Consider the following 15,168-nt stretch of genomic DNA (forward strand, 5'->3'; position numbering starts at 1 on the left):
ACAAATATTATGTAATTTATGGCATATGTAAATCAAATAATTATTTTTAGAACGTCATATACAACCGTAATTAGTTTCTTAAAAGGTCGCCAGTCACTAGCACCCTTTTCTAGCCAATCATTCGAGATTTCTATGATCACATTCATTGTCACATATTGCAATTAAAAAAATAAAACCCATCAACACTTTTTTTCGTTTGACCCAAATGTAGCTGTCGAACATGTATACTGCCTCTTAATTATATGCTATTTTTTTCTTTACGTGTATGATAGAGTGACACCATTCAGAGTACGTATTATTATTAACTTAATTTTAACGCTTTCACAATAGCAATTATTATAGGTACAAAAAATGCATGTATAAATTGATAGACACTATAAAAAACAAAAAGATGCAAATTATTTATTTGCTAATTATAAAAGATTATAGGCTATATATTTTACAAATATAATATTATTTTATTAATAAAAAATATCTGACGTGTTTCAAAATATATTTATAAATAATTTAAATATATAACATAGTTTCAAAAATATTTTATATATATATTTAAAATATTCTCAACACATAATTTTTTCAAATATTTTATAGGAAAAATATACATATAAAATATGTATATTATAGATTCTATACTTGTTTTTTAATATATATTATGAATCTATTTTATATATTCAAAACTTATATTTAATTTATATTTTGCATTGCTTTTTGGTAATATTTTAAATATATATTTGAATATATCAAACTATTATTAAAGATATATTATATATATATTTTATTTGAGGTTCTATCAAATACAACTTTAAATATATAAAATATTTATAAAATACATATTTGTGCTACTAGGGCTAAGACAAGTGGAGTCCGCTCTCCGCATTCCTCTCTCCGCTCGCCGACTCCGCGCCTAGGAAAACCCGGCTTAAAGTGTGTTCCTTATGTTAAATGTGTGATTCTACTGTTATGTGATGACGAAATAACAACAAAATATAAACAGAAAATCAAAACAAATTGAAGATATTCCAATCACATGTTTTATTTACAGTGTGTGGGGAAAATAGAGAAGTCTGTACATTACATATTTTGGTTGGGTTTTCAACCACGGGGCGACCTCTAGGAACATATTATATGAAAATACTTATGGAGACTTTTCTTATGGAGATTTAACATGGGACAAAATTTTAAAGCTTACGACAGCTAGCCTGACCATACTACTGGACCGAATTACACGCGGTTGGTACCAATTGTATTTGTCCATTTTGCTTCGATTTCAGATATTACTTGACTAAGTGTTATAAAAACAGAAATTAAAAAATCTATCGACAATTTAACATGGGGTAAAATTTTAAGTCTAATAGGAGTGAGATCTGGAGATCTATTGGACAGACTTACATGCAGTTTGTGTTAAATGAAATGTTTCCCATGTGCCTGAAAAGTTTACTATTCCTTTAGTGAATCTTATATATTAAAAAGCTAATGGAAAACTTATGACAATTAGCCTGACCATATTACTGGGCCGATTTACACGCGCGTTGTACCAAAAGAAGGTTATGGAAGAAATTCTAATCGCATGTTTTATTTACAGCGTGGGGTTAAAATAGAGAAGTTGGCACAAAACATACTTTTGGTCAAGTTTTTGACCACGGGGCGAGCTCTCGTTCTGTGTACTATTCTTATTTAAAATTTAATTATTGATATCAAAATGTATTACCAAAGATTACACATGCTATGTGTAATCTTTGGTATAACGGATATTACCTAAAATCTGCTTATAAACATTCAGGAGCAATCTCTAGTATTTTCTTGGAATCAAGCAATCACTTGTTTTTTTTTGTTTTTTTTGTAACATTTTATTTAATTTACAATCTGTTCAACAAAAAATAGAACAATAAGCAAATTTGATCAAATTTAAACACAGTAGTTAGTCTTTATCCAACAATAGGGATAACACACAAACTTTGCATATTTGGTACAAAGTTTAAAGTCTAAAAACGACTACTTAAGTCCAAAACATGGCATATTTTCAATCTGTATGTATAGTTGCTGTTGTCCAATAAATTTAAAGCAAGGTAGTTAGGATGGTACTCTAATTTCTTTAAGTATTTGGCCCTTAATTTTGAAATCTCTTCTTTGACTGTTGGGGTTCGACTGTCCCTGTGAATTACTTCGTTATTGACGAACCATGGTGCCTGGAGAATGTGTCTTAGAACTTTAGATTGGAATCTTTGGATGATGTTCAGATTGGATTCACTGGATGTCCCCCACAGTTGGATACCGTACGTCCACACTGGTTTTAGAATGGTTTTATATAAAAGCAATTTATTTTCTGTTGTTTTAGAATTTTGATTTAATAGCCAAGAAAGATTTTTAAATTTTAAATTTAACGAAATTCTCTTGTTCCAGATGTGGCTTTTCCAAGTGAGTCTTCTATCAAGGGTCAAGCCCAACTATTTAACCTCATTGCACTGTGGGATTTGAACGTTGTTTAGGGTAACTGGAGGACACGTGTCTAATCTTGTTGTAAAGGTTGTATGGACCGATTTACTCTCATTTACTTTGATCCCCCATTTTTTTTAGCCAATCGGAGATATCATCGAGTCCAGTCTGCAAAATTTGTGAAGCTATAACAGGGTTTTCATGAGAGGCTATAATAGCAGTATCATCAGCGAATGTTGCAATTTCGACATTAGGATTTTCAGGGAGGTCTGCCGTGAACAATGTGTAGAGAACGGGGCCCAATACACTTCCTTGGGGAACTCCTGCATGAATTTCGTGAAGTGGGGTAACAATATCACCAAATTTTACTCCGAAGTGTCGATTGAAAAGGTAAGACCTCATGAGATTGAAAAATGTGTGAGGAAGATTACGTTTAAGTTTATAGAGTAAACCAGTATGACAAACTTTGTCAAACGCTTGACTCACGTCAATGAACACAGCAGAACAAAACTTCTTTGTCTCGATACCCTCTTTGATAACAACCACCACCCGATGGACCTGCTAAATGGCAGAATGTTCTTGCCGAAATCCAAACTGGTGATTAGGAATTAAGTTTGATTCATCAATCACAAAACGAAGGCGCTTTAAAAGAAGTTTTTCAAAAACCTTCGAGGCAATGGGGAGGAGACTGATAGGCCGGTACGAACTAACTTGATTTGGTGGTTTTCCAGGCTTTTAAATCATTATAATTTCAGATGTTTTCCATTGAGTAGGGAAATGCTCAGTTCGCAAAATGGAATTGAAAATTAGGGTCAAGAATAAAATTGCTTTTCTTGGAAGTTCTTTGAGAGTTTTTCCTGTGATCAAATCATACCCAGGGGCTTTGAGCAGTTTTAACCCCTTAATTACTTTTATCACTTCAGAAGATCGAAACTGAGATATCGGCAATGACATATGATTGGGGGAGTCGAGGAATTCTTCAATTTCTTGGTAGTTGTTATTCAAATTTGTATTTGGCGTGAACACTGATGAAAGGTGGTCAGCAAACTAAGTCGCTTTCTCTTCGTTACTTCTGGCCCATGACCCGTTGGGCTTAAGTAGAGGGGGTACTGGAGTTTTAGGTTGTTTCATTGTCTTAGTAACCTTCCACAAAGAATAGTTTGTACTTTCAGTTGGAGACAAATTTGCAGTAAATTCACAAAACCATTTATTTTTAAGATTCTTTAGAGCTCGTTTTAGATCTTGAGAAGCTTTATTTAAATTGGCTTTATCCCTTTGGTTACGTGACTGTTGCCATATTCTTCTTAGTCTTCTTTTCTCCGCTATTCTCCGCTTTATCTCAACTGGATAGTTTATATGATTCAAGTTCTTTTGTTGGTCGCCTGGAGTTGATTGCCAGCAAGACGTTTGAATTGTAGAATTAAGAAACTTGACCGCATCATCGATGTCATCTGGCGTTTTCAGGGGTATTTCTAAAGAAATATTTTCATTCATAATTTGCCGAAATTTTTCCCAGTTGGTCAGTTTATTAGAGAGAGTTGGTGACATTCTTTATAAATTATGGTTGAGCTTATGGTTGCTATTATCGGAGAATGGTCTGATGAAAGATCCAGGCAAGATTTGACATCAGTATAATTTTGTCCAATACCTTTAGTCACAAAAAAATCTATGAGGTCTGGAGTTTTTTGAGGATCAGTGGGCCAGTACGTAGGCTCGCCTGTTGACAAGTAGTTCATATTGTTGTTGTTAATAGATATTAAAAGCTGCCTTCCTCTAGGGTTAGCTAGCCTTGATCCCTACATTGGATGCTTTGCATTATAATCGCCTCCTGCCACAAACCTAGGACCGAGGGTGTTGAAAAAATCTGTAAAGTCTTGATTCATTATATTGTGGCGAGGGGGGCTATATATTGCAGAAATTGATATTGGTCCTGCCCAGTCCTCAACAACAATACTCGTAGCTTGAATGTGAGGCTGTTGAAACTTTGGCAACTCATAATGTTTTATTTGATTTCTAATTAAAATTGCAGTTCCACCATGTGCAGTGTTGTCTGGATGGTTTGTATGATACATTACAAAATTTGGAATTTTGAACAAGTTTAAGTTTGTGAAGTGAATTTCTGATACAAGCATTATATCAATTTTGTTTTGTGAAATGAAAAGTCGGAGTTCTTGATTATGGTTAATCAAGCCATTGGCGTTCCAGAGACCTATTCTGAAAAACTGGTTCATTTTAATTTAGATACAACAGTGGTTAATAGGTTTAAAAGGGTCCCTATTTGGTTAGCTTGCTGCATCATAAGTTTTTCGAATCTGTCAAAGAATGAATTCAAAGTCTTGTTTAGATGACCAGTGTCGTTTTCAATGTTACTTGCTGATGCAGCCTGGGCGTATGAGAGACCAGAGGTGGTAGATGGTCTACGATGCTGTTCAGCATTTTGAGTTTTCTCAACCTCATCACGTCTGTCGCTGGTTTGATTGGGAGTATTGTTTTCATAAGATTTACTTATTTTAAGTGAATAAATAAAGTAATCACTTGTTATTCAAGTAAACCTATAGTAAACGTTTGAAACACATGTGAATAAAAACAAGTGAATGCTTAAAAGATTAGTAACTACTCGTTATTTGCAAGTCTTCCTTTACCCATGCTTTTGTGTCAAGCTGGCTTGTATTTAAACTTACGTAAGGAAAAGTGCTACAAAAATCGAAGATCAATCACTCCGATTATGTGTAAACATCTTTTACAATTTGAGAATGAAAATGTAGATTTCATTACAAACTATTTTTAGTAGAGACTTCTGAAGCTCGAGGTGGTGCACTCAGTTCAAGGCAAAATATAGAGATTTTTGTGCGTTGCGTGAGTGATCCTGGTTTCCCCTTAGCATTTTACGATTTGGATTATGACATTATCTCTATGTGTTTTTCTAAGTGAATTTATCTACATTTAAAGAAATCTATATAGATTAAATTAATAGTCATGAAGATTGTTATTGGAAAATGTTCCTTAGTTTTACTATGATTAGAATGTTTATATTATAAACACACTGCATGTCCTTTGGAATTTTTATTTTAAACAGAGCAGACATCAAAATGCATTATGCAGGTATGTAATAACCATTATACATATCATAATATACAAAAATGTTAAATGATAATTTGAGGTAGGGTAACCCACGAGACTAATAATTTGTACACTATAATTACGGGCTATTGTCCCTACAAGCCACTAGTAGTAAATAAATGTACTCAATGTGTTTCATTGAATTGAAAAATAAATAACATCAATTAAATTACGGTATACGTGATCAAAATGTAAACAATTATGTTCTTCATAAGGATAACATGGGAACTTTCAAAGCCACTGGGGCAGAGCCCAAGGGACTTTTACAAAAATATAAGGCCAGTTTGCAAATCTACGCGACAAGCTCTTTCCAATGAGACGTCAATGGATAAAATCGGTTAAGAAATGGTGGAGGAGTTCAACCGACAAAGTTTCATGTAGCGTATTAATTATATAGATGGATAAGCTCAAAAATATGGCATGGGCCGTATGGGTTGTCATGCTGGTGACAAAATCACAACGAAATATAAACAGAAAATCAAAACAAATGGAAGAAATTTCTATCATCACATATTTTATTTACAGCATGGGGTGAAAATAGAGAAGTCTGTACATTACATATTTTGGTCGAGTTTTCGACCACTGGCCGACCTGTAGTACAATTTTAAACAATAGATTTGTTGGAAAAGTCCAGTTAATAATAGTAGGTAATAATACTAATTCACCTGAGCGTGGCACTATCATTTCAGTTACCTGCGCGTCGTCATGTGATTCCCCCACGGTTGTAAGAGATTGGTACATAAGCTTAGGGCTGTTAGTGAAATTTTTGGATTGTTTAATACTAAACCACATTGGCATATATGACTTTAAAATGAACAATTGAACATTACTATTTTCTGGAACTCAACAGATGGATTTTCTTGATTATTGCAGAGGCTTAGTGTTCGGTTAGCAGTCATTATCCATTTAGAGTGAGACAAAGGGCCAGGATCCTGGATTGCAAAAATTTAACAAGAACATTTAATGTTCTTGACATTTAAGGAACGTGTATGCATGTAAAAAGAAAGTATCGTAGCACTATCGAGTGTGAGATGTTAATAGTCATCGCCTGGTAAGTAAATACTGATTCCTGGGATCAACCTGTGGCCATTTATTTATCTTCTTCCTTTTGCACTTGAAAGCAGAACATCTATTATGCTCGGTTCAGTTCCCAATGATTCCTTTATTTGCCGTGAACATCAGTATATCTCAGGGACAGTTTCTAGGTTTTGTTGGAGTAGGAAGTGCTAAAAAACCACGCTTTGGTCATAGAATAACTCACAAAGGCACGATTAGGTAGTGAAAATGTTCTGTACAAACCCTTGGATCGAGGAGACAGGTAGTGGTAGTGTACGCTGGCTCCCCCTGCAGACATTCCTGTGATTGTCACACTCTGGGGGTTGCCTCCAAAAGCTGCTATGTTCCTCTGTATCCACTCCAGAGATCTCACTTGGTCCTTTAACCCATTGTTGCCTGGCACTACATCATCCTCTGTGCTGAGGAAGCCTGCAACATGATATGACCTCCATCTATCTGACTAAATCTAAATTATGTATACAAGTCTTAGGACAACTTAATAACTTTAAAACGAAGACAGATATCACAATCAAATTTAAAAACAAACATAACAACTGCCACTAGTGTGAAAATGCACAAGGATGACAAATTGTCTCATTCAACAGGCAAAGTAAGATTATTTAATCTTATTCACCTGACCTCCAAGACTAAATAAAGATAACTTGTAATAATGTAGGCTATCAATTGATGAACTATGCAAAGTCATGGAAGTGCAACTAATATAATGGAGATAGTAATAATTTAGTTACCTAAGGGTCCGAGCCGATAGTTAATAGATACATAGACAACATCATGATCCAGTAGATACCAGGGCATATACAGGTGACCCCCTCCATAGGTGAAGGCTCCTCCATGGATGTATACAATGACGTCCCTCAATTGTTCATTCTTTTTCGGTAACTGTAAGATGTATTCTGTTGATACATTTATTTAACTGTAAAGCTGACAGAATTAAAATATGTTTACATTTATATCGAGTGAGACATACAAAAATAGGTTTATACATCAGTTGTACTTCAATTGTTAACTATTCATGCAGTTATGTCCATCTCAAATTCTCTGAGTTTTCATGTATGAAAAAAACATTTGTGTTACAGTCACTTTTTGAATTTTTAATAAGGTAAGAGTGCCAAATCGTTTATCAATAAAAATTCAGTATTAAGTCTATAAACTTTCATTTTTCATCATACAGTAAACTAAAAATCACAAGAGTTTGTCGTGGTATTAAAAAAATAAAGAAAGGGCCCAATGAATAGCTGTAGTTCAATTGAAATTGATTGAAGTGATTACATACCCAAGATTTTATGTTTGTACTGTATATGAATAGCTTAAGACGTATAGTCCCTCAATAGAATATACATGAGGCAATATAAGAGTAACCTAAGTACTTACTTGTGTAGTATAAACGTTAAGATACAAGCAGTCCTCATCTCCCAGTATGGGCTCATCCAGTAGATAAGTCATGTGATCGTACTGTAGACACACACTGCCTGGGTGACTAGCGTCCCATACTCCATCCCATGGGGTGTCTAGCGGCTCAGACTCCTATGGCAGAGAATAAACATTAAGATATAAGCAGTCCTCATCTCCCAGTATGGGCTCGTTCAGTAGATAAGTATATCGTACTGTAGACACACACTGCCTGGGTGACTATCGTCCCACACTCCATCCCATGGGTGTCTAGCCGCTCAGACATTTATGGTAGAGGATAAACATTAAGATATAAGCAGTGCTCATCTCCCATAGGGAATAAGAATGTTATTACCGTAGGTATCATGGTAAGATCTGGACTTGGGACCGATTTACTTTTTTGTTTCCATATGTCCCAAGAGTCCAAAATACCATCCATTTAAATGCATATATATATGGCTTAGTTGGTAGCAGACAAACTGTGAAACTAACCAATGAAGTCTTGGTTTTGTTACATTATGTACAAGGCACTAGCCCATGTGAACACTGGACAACACACAGTGCATGATGTATACTGTAATACAGTTATACAAAAAACAAAAATTGCTCTTTAAAAATAAATATATCAAATTATCAGGGTGTTGGATATTTCTAATAAATTAGTTTAATTAATAACTTACATTATGATGATTATTTTGAAATAAAAGTTGATATGTGTTGGTTAAATGTTTAAATGCAAGAGGAATCAATGTTTGCTTACCTTAAACCTTCGTTCCCCTACTGGTGGTTTAGCATAAGGGATGCCCTCGAAAGCAAAAATTGTCCTCCCTCCTGCTGTCACTAAGTTATGACCTCTGAGCTTGCCAAACTCTACTTGCACTGTTGGAGTATCGGAACAATAAACTGCAACTGGCAATGAAAAATAAAAAACAAAAACAAGACGCAACATATTGCCGAAGTAACAATCAAATAATAATTTCTTACATAAGAAAGTATTTTTGTCTAACTTATAATAACAATGTTAACTGATCTTTAGTATAAACCTACTCCAACTGTGATTTTGAAGTGACTGAAGCTACAAAAGAAACTTTTTTTATTTTTCTGGATAACCTTGAGGTTAAAACTTCTATCTCCTGGCTAAGCAGAACCAGTTGATAAAATAATTACAATTACAGATTAGAAAACCGGTTTAGTAAACAAGTTGAAACATCATTTTGTTTCTTTTTTCTGGGTGTGGCATTTCAGGAAAAGAGTTTTTTTTTATGATTTAGCATTGAAAATTTTTTCTTATAATTATACTACAGTACTATCTTATTATGCCTACTATCTACATTTTTCATTACCATGATAAAAGTTGGTATAACTACGGAACGCATTTTAAATAAAACTAGCATTTAGAAAATGTATTTACACTTATACATATCAGTGCTACATAACACAGGTGTACACAGTGAAATCTACAAATAGATCAATGTTTTGACGGTCTCAACAAATTTCCTGTATGGGGAATATTATTTCTAGGTACCGTTACAAATTGAGATCTGCCTCCTATATAGGTGCATATTTTTCACACATATAGGAGTTAGACTATTCTTTATATTCTTTTAGTGTTAGACACATAAAGAATACACTTTAAACCCAAATGCAAATTATGAACGAACAACAAAATGTAAACAAAGAAAAATCGAGGAAATATCAATCAGCAAACAATAGTAGTTTACAACACGAGAAGGCAATTAATGGTACGAGCCTTGGCGAGTGCCTTTAAAACTTTTAAAACTTCTACGAGTTGCGTCCACTACTTTACCTACGACAGTTTTTTAATTACTTAGACTTGTTTAACAGCTGATAAGTTTATGGTAAGGCCAAAACTGCGAAGCATTAGTTTTATTTCTTTTCTCTCAATCCTTAAACCTCATTGGCCCAAACTTGTATTTTAAACAATGTTGTTATAGCTATTTACCTAACCCGCCATGTTAAACTTCCCTATCCCAAGCGTGATGTATACAACTTCCTTACTTCTCGAGTGATGTAAAGTATCAAAAGCTCACTCGGTGATGTAAAGAAACCCATTTAAATAACATTGAGTGCTTAACTTAAAAAATATACCTCTATGGAGCCAACGACGTTCAACGCTAGAAATCAGCTGTGCTCTTGAATGTTATTGTTATGCTTTAAAGTATTTTCCTAACCTAGCTTATGTTTGTAAAAGAACGTTACTGTTAGAAGATGAGTGAAATGGATAATGAAAAATATTTTACGTAAACCCATGTATATTGTCGGGTCAGGTAAAATCTTGTACGTTACACCTTACACGTTACGCAAGAGCGTGTTTACATCACTTAAGTGAATTATGCGACTCGCTTCCGCTCGTTGCACAACATTCACCTACGTGATGTAAAAACGCTCTTACTACACTTGTAAATACATAATAACTAAATACATTAAATAACTATTATTGTATTACTGCAATAACATTTCTATGTAAAGTTTTTTTCTGAAAACCAGTAGAAAAGTAATTATACATTAAAAAGAGAGCTGTTTCTCATCCAAATGCAAAAATAATATGCGGAGTAGTAATAGAGTGAAGGAGAATGCGGCGATCAGATCGGCGGATAACGTCACACTCCCCGCCCGCTAGCTTACTTTTACCATAGACATTTTTGTCTATGCTTTTCAGCGAGCACATAATAATAATAATAATAGAGAGGACACGGCGTTTAACCAAATGCACTGAAAGTGTGGCCAAATCCGCCATCTTGGTCCGTCATACAGCCTGAATCCAAGACCCGCGAGCACAGTTCGCATTAAAAACCCCGCGACAAATACACGATCATAAACAACATTAATAGTTGACAAAAAATTCTGAAATTTTGCACACTTGTAGATATAATATTGAGGAAAACGATGGTGTTAATATAAAACTATTAGTTACGATAGTAATTGAGTTATAAATATGTTTAATACTTATGTAGTTTAATTTTTCAATTTCAGACATGAAAAAGTTGTATTGCGAGGAAATTTTTTATTTTTTGGTCAGAGAAATTTCGTCAGCGGGAAAGTTGTGGATAAAAAACCAAATTTAGCCATACGATTCACCAAAAATGTTTATCATGTTCGGTTTTCTAAAAAATCAGGTACAAAAGGGATCCATTGCCGCTGCTCCGCGCCACGCCCGCTGCGCCGCCGGCCGTCTTCTATACATTTAGCGTGCAGTGTTTTAATGTTTTATACTGTTGTACTGTAATATTGTATATATTAAAGACATTTTCAAATATATTGTCTATGTAGAATTTTCAACCGTTTAGCACAAATTTTTAAGGACTAATTAGCTTTCAATATCATTCAAGATAATCTAAAGACAATTCTGTAAGTTAAATTAAACTTCCTAAATATATTTGTAAAATTACACTCAATTTATTGTCCCAGAAAAATTACAGTTTTATTGAGATGTTGCCTGATTTTATTTTTGTGAAGACTTTCGTTACTTATTTTACAGTAGTAGCGAACTCTAACATTGGAATATTTTTTAGCAATAATTTTAATTAGGTACTAAACAAAAATGATTTTTGTCCATATTGTTTCATATCCTGAGAAATGTGTACTATTTGGAAACAAATTTACACCTACACATTGTCCAAGTACTTTGTTCGTCAAGTCCTCAATTACATTGTTTTCCTTTACACTAAAATCATTTAACTTTATATCTTCACTATTCTCATCAAGCATAGCAGACGACTAGCGCGCTGCACACGCCGGGACTACTGTCGGGGAATTAAATATGTGCACTCGAGTTTGAGCCTAAATATCTCTTGAGATGAATTATTAGATTTTCTTGAGACAAAAATTAAATATAATCTGGGTTAAATACATTTTACGTGGTAACAATTTAAAAAAATTCCGTTTACCAGAAAAATTTATATAGTTGAAAGATCCTAAAAAGTACCGATTTTTAAGAAACTCTGCACTAACATTGAAGTTTAAAATTTAATTGTAAACAAACTACTCAGCCAATCTTTCTGAAATTGTTATGGCTTATTGGTAGGTTTATTGTTAACAGTTCCATGCATTTTAAAATTTTAACTCACAATAGTCTTTATGGTGATGTTTTTTTTTTTTTTTTTTAACGTATGCTAACATCGTTAATAAGACGCTAAAAATGTCGTTCAAAATGCCATCGTGTTTGTCGTGACACAAGAAATAAAATAACACTAATATGACAGATTTATAATGTGAACAAAGATGTTTTTTAAACAGATATATATTTGTAAACAAAAATTTCTCCCGCGATAAAAAGATCGATTTACTACGGTAAAAACAATCGATTTACTTTAAGACATTTCCAACAATATACTAATACGACAATGTACTTCCAGAAAAACCTAAGTAATTTTTATACAAAAGTATTTTTACATTTCAACAAAGCCTATGTAAACAACGCTGACTCGAAGCATAGCAGACGACCAGCGCGTTGCAAACGCCGGGACTAGGCTAGCGCCGCCATCTTTGTCCGTTTCGTCGGCTAGTCAGACTGCCACGCTCCTGCGCTCCGAGTAGCGCTTCTATTTTGTTATGTGTTCGCTGATGCTTTTACATGCTTTTACTTAATCGTACGGAACTTACACAAAAACAAACAACAATAACAAAGAATTTGACAGGTGGCAGCTGTGTGAATTAAAAGCAGCACCGTCCGGGTCGGCGGGTGTCGTCATATGCGTGACTGAGGCAACCTCCAACTGTCGTCAATTTTTTACTAAAAAATAATGTAGTTGTGTGAGCCAGTCACAGATTGCGCTAGTGTCTAAAACTCAATTTTGTACCTTATTTTTCGTTACTGACATGTTTGCTGGGTCACAACACTTGCTATAGCTCATAATAAGTCATTCCATGAGTTTGAATTGGTAAAAACCATCATGTAATCGGCAGAAATCAGTAATTTAGATCAGCGCAATCTGTAGGGGGCTCACATAAACTAAGAGAGATTTTATTAAAAACCTGGCTACAACTTTAACATGGGGATGGAATGTCTAGTTGTTGTATTAATAGTCAAAGCTCCAACTAACCTACCCCCATTCAATCATATAGCTACAGTATTTTCATACGTACACCTCTTAATATTTCCTACTAGGTCACGTAGGTAATAGCTTTTAACCATTTACCTGGAACAAAAGAAATACAATTTTTACTAAATAAATATGTTAAATTAGGCTTCTAAAACCAATGTGGACGTCTAAATCGTCAAATCACAGTTTAATGCTTGCTGTTGCTATTTATTGTATATCTAAAAAAAACCCGCCGCAACAAACCTGCAGACTAAGCGAATTCACATATTTTTGGCTAGATTTCCACTAAAATATTGACTTAAACTTGTCGGATTTATTTCCTATGTAAATAACATGAATTTAAATTAATGCTTTGGTTTGGTGGTAAAGATAAGGTAACCTAATGAGGTGTGCTTGTTAATTTAAATTTTGATAGCTTAGTATAAAATTAAGAATATTGCCAAATGTTATTAAAATATATCCATAAACAAGCAAACTACAACAGTTTATTCTTCATAAAAATGGCATTTTAAATTTCCAATTGTTTAAATAATCTCAGTAACCTTTAGGCTTACAACAACGCTTTAATATCTATAATATTAAAACGAAACAGTGTTTTTTTATTTCACGATTCTGAATCAACCACTCGACGGATTTTCGTGATTTTTGTGTTGAAAGAAAGATAATTTTGAGAACTAGGGAATGTCGAAGCCATAATTTTAGTTTAGGGTCCCAGTTTTTTTAGAAATTAAGTTTTAATTTTTTTAAGTCTAGCAGCCGACGCTAAGATTCTAAACTAGCTTTTGGCATAAAATAATTTGCTTAACATAACAGCTGTAAACATTCAGTTTTTGTGTCACAAATTCAGCATTTGGATAAAAATGTAAAGACATACTTAGGGTGTACTATTTATACTATGTGTAATGCTAATCATTGGTACGTTCAATTCTTCTGTAAGAGGATGACAGATTAATTAAATATACATAGTAAAATACTAGGATGTTCAAATTATTTTTTAAATCAATCTTTGTAATCTTCGATTTGTTTCAGAGCAATATAATTTGTTTTAACTAACAGCTGGTTAAATATAAACTATGGAACTATGAGGGTATTTTATTTACTCTTATTTTGTCATTGATTATAGGAAATAAGTAAGATTAGTAGTGATAATTAGACCACAGTTTAAAATAGTTTAGACCATAATTAATTAACCAGTACAAATCGAAAAAGGATAAATGTAAATAATTTTACTGCTCCACTTTTCAAGGAAAGAATAGAAAAATAACAATGTTTACATGTTTTAATTATATATATCAGCGCCCCCAAACTTGAAAATATCACTTTTATTTCAACTATGAATATATTGTAGTTTAAATTAACTAATATGGGAAATTACGATGTACATTTATTCAATGAGGGTGGGTAATTATCAAGGATAGGACTGATAACGGTATGGATAACAAACATTGACAATTACGTCATTATCTTTACTAGCGTGTTTACTTTTTATATTCCTGCTACACATGTGACCAGTTCTTTTTTTCAAATGAATGTTATTTGAACCAAACAGCTGTTTCAAAACAAACTGTTGTTGTTTTTACTTTTATTTGTTTACACTTATTTATTTAGCAATTAATGCAGTGAAATTGATATAAAGGATAGGTGAGACGATTAGTTTTGATGTTAGGACACCAAAGTTAAATTATGTGTACTGTGAATTTTATTGGATATTATCGTTTTATTTTAGGTCGCTTCTCTTCAGACCTACTGGAAATTGTGTATAGTAGTTGTATTGTGGTGATAATAATTATGGAAGAGGCAGGTATGCTATGGAAGGTGGTATCGTCGACTAGGTCTATACACTTCTCAATTGACTATTACTCTCTCTACTTTAGGCTACTTATAATCAGTGTGCGTCTGTGCGAATCGGCTGCAAATCTCATTTCAACGCTTTTCACACCATAAAAATTGCAGAATTGCTGTTTTATTGTAAAATTATCGGATTTAAAATGCATATCGTATAGGCCTATGATGGAATAAAACATATTTGGTCACACAACATTTGTTTACAAGATGATTTTTCACATTAAAACTGCAAGAAACTTTG

The 15,168-nt window shown here is 33.5% G+C and overlaps 1 protein-coding gene across 1 annotated transcript in view; it reads right to left on the reverse strand.

Annotated features, from left to right (window-relative positions):
• LOC129002080 (venom carboxylesterase-6-like) overlaps window positions 1–9,083 on the reverse strand; it is a 37,861-nt gene extending 28,778 nt beyond the window's left edge. Inside the window, exons 1-4 of the mRNA XM_054429650.1 lie at window positions 8,780–9,083; window positions 8,002–8,154; window positions 7,359–7,509; window positions 6,853–7,038 (exon numbers count right to left, since the gene is read on the reverse strand). Coding sequence (XP_054285625.1) covers window positions 6,853–7,038; window positions 7,359–7,509; window positions 8,002–8,154; window positions 8,780–8,968 — 679 coding nt within the window. The 5' untranslated portion in view covers window positions 8,969–9,083. The remainder of the gene's footprint in view (window positions 1–6,852; window positions 7,039–7,358; window positions 7,510–8,001; window positions 8,155–8,779) is intronic.
• Between the last annotated feature and the right edge of the window lie 6,085 nt (window positions 9,084–15,168).

Source organism: Macrosteles quadrilineatus, unplaced genomic scaffold, assembly GCF_028750875.1.
Source record: "Macrosteles quadrilineatus isolate MER2022 unplaced genomic scaffold, UCM_ALF_1.0 Scaffold_1__1_contigs__length_201487025, whole genome shotgun sequence".
NCBI classification, from domain to species: domain Eukaryota; kingdom Metazoa; phylum Arthropoda; class Insecta; order Hemiptera; family Cicadellidae; genus Macrosteles; species Macrosteles quadrilineatus.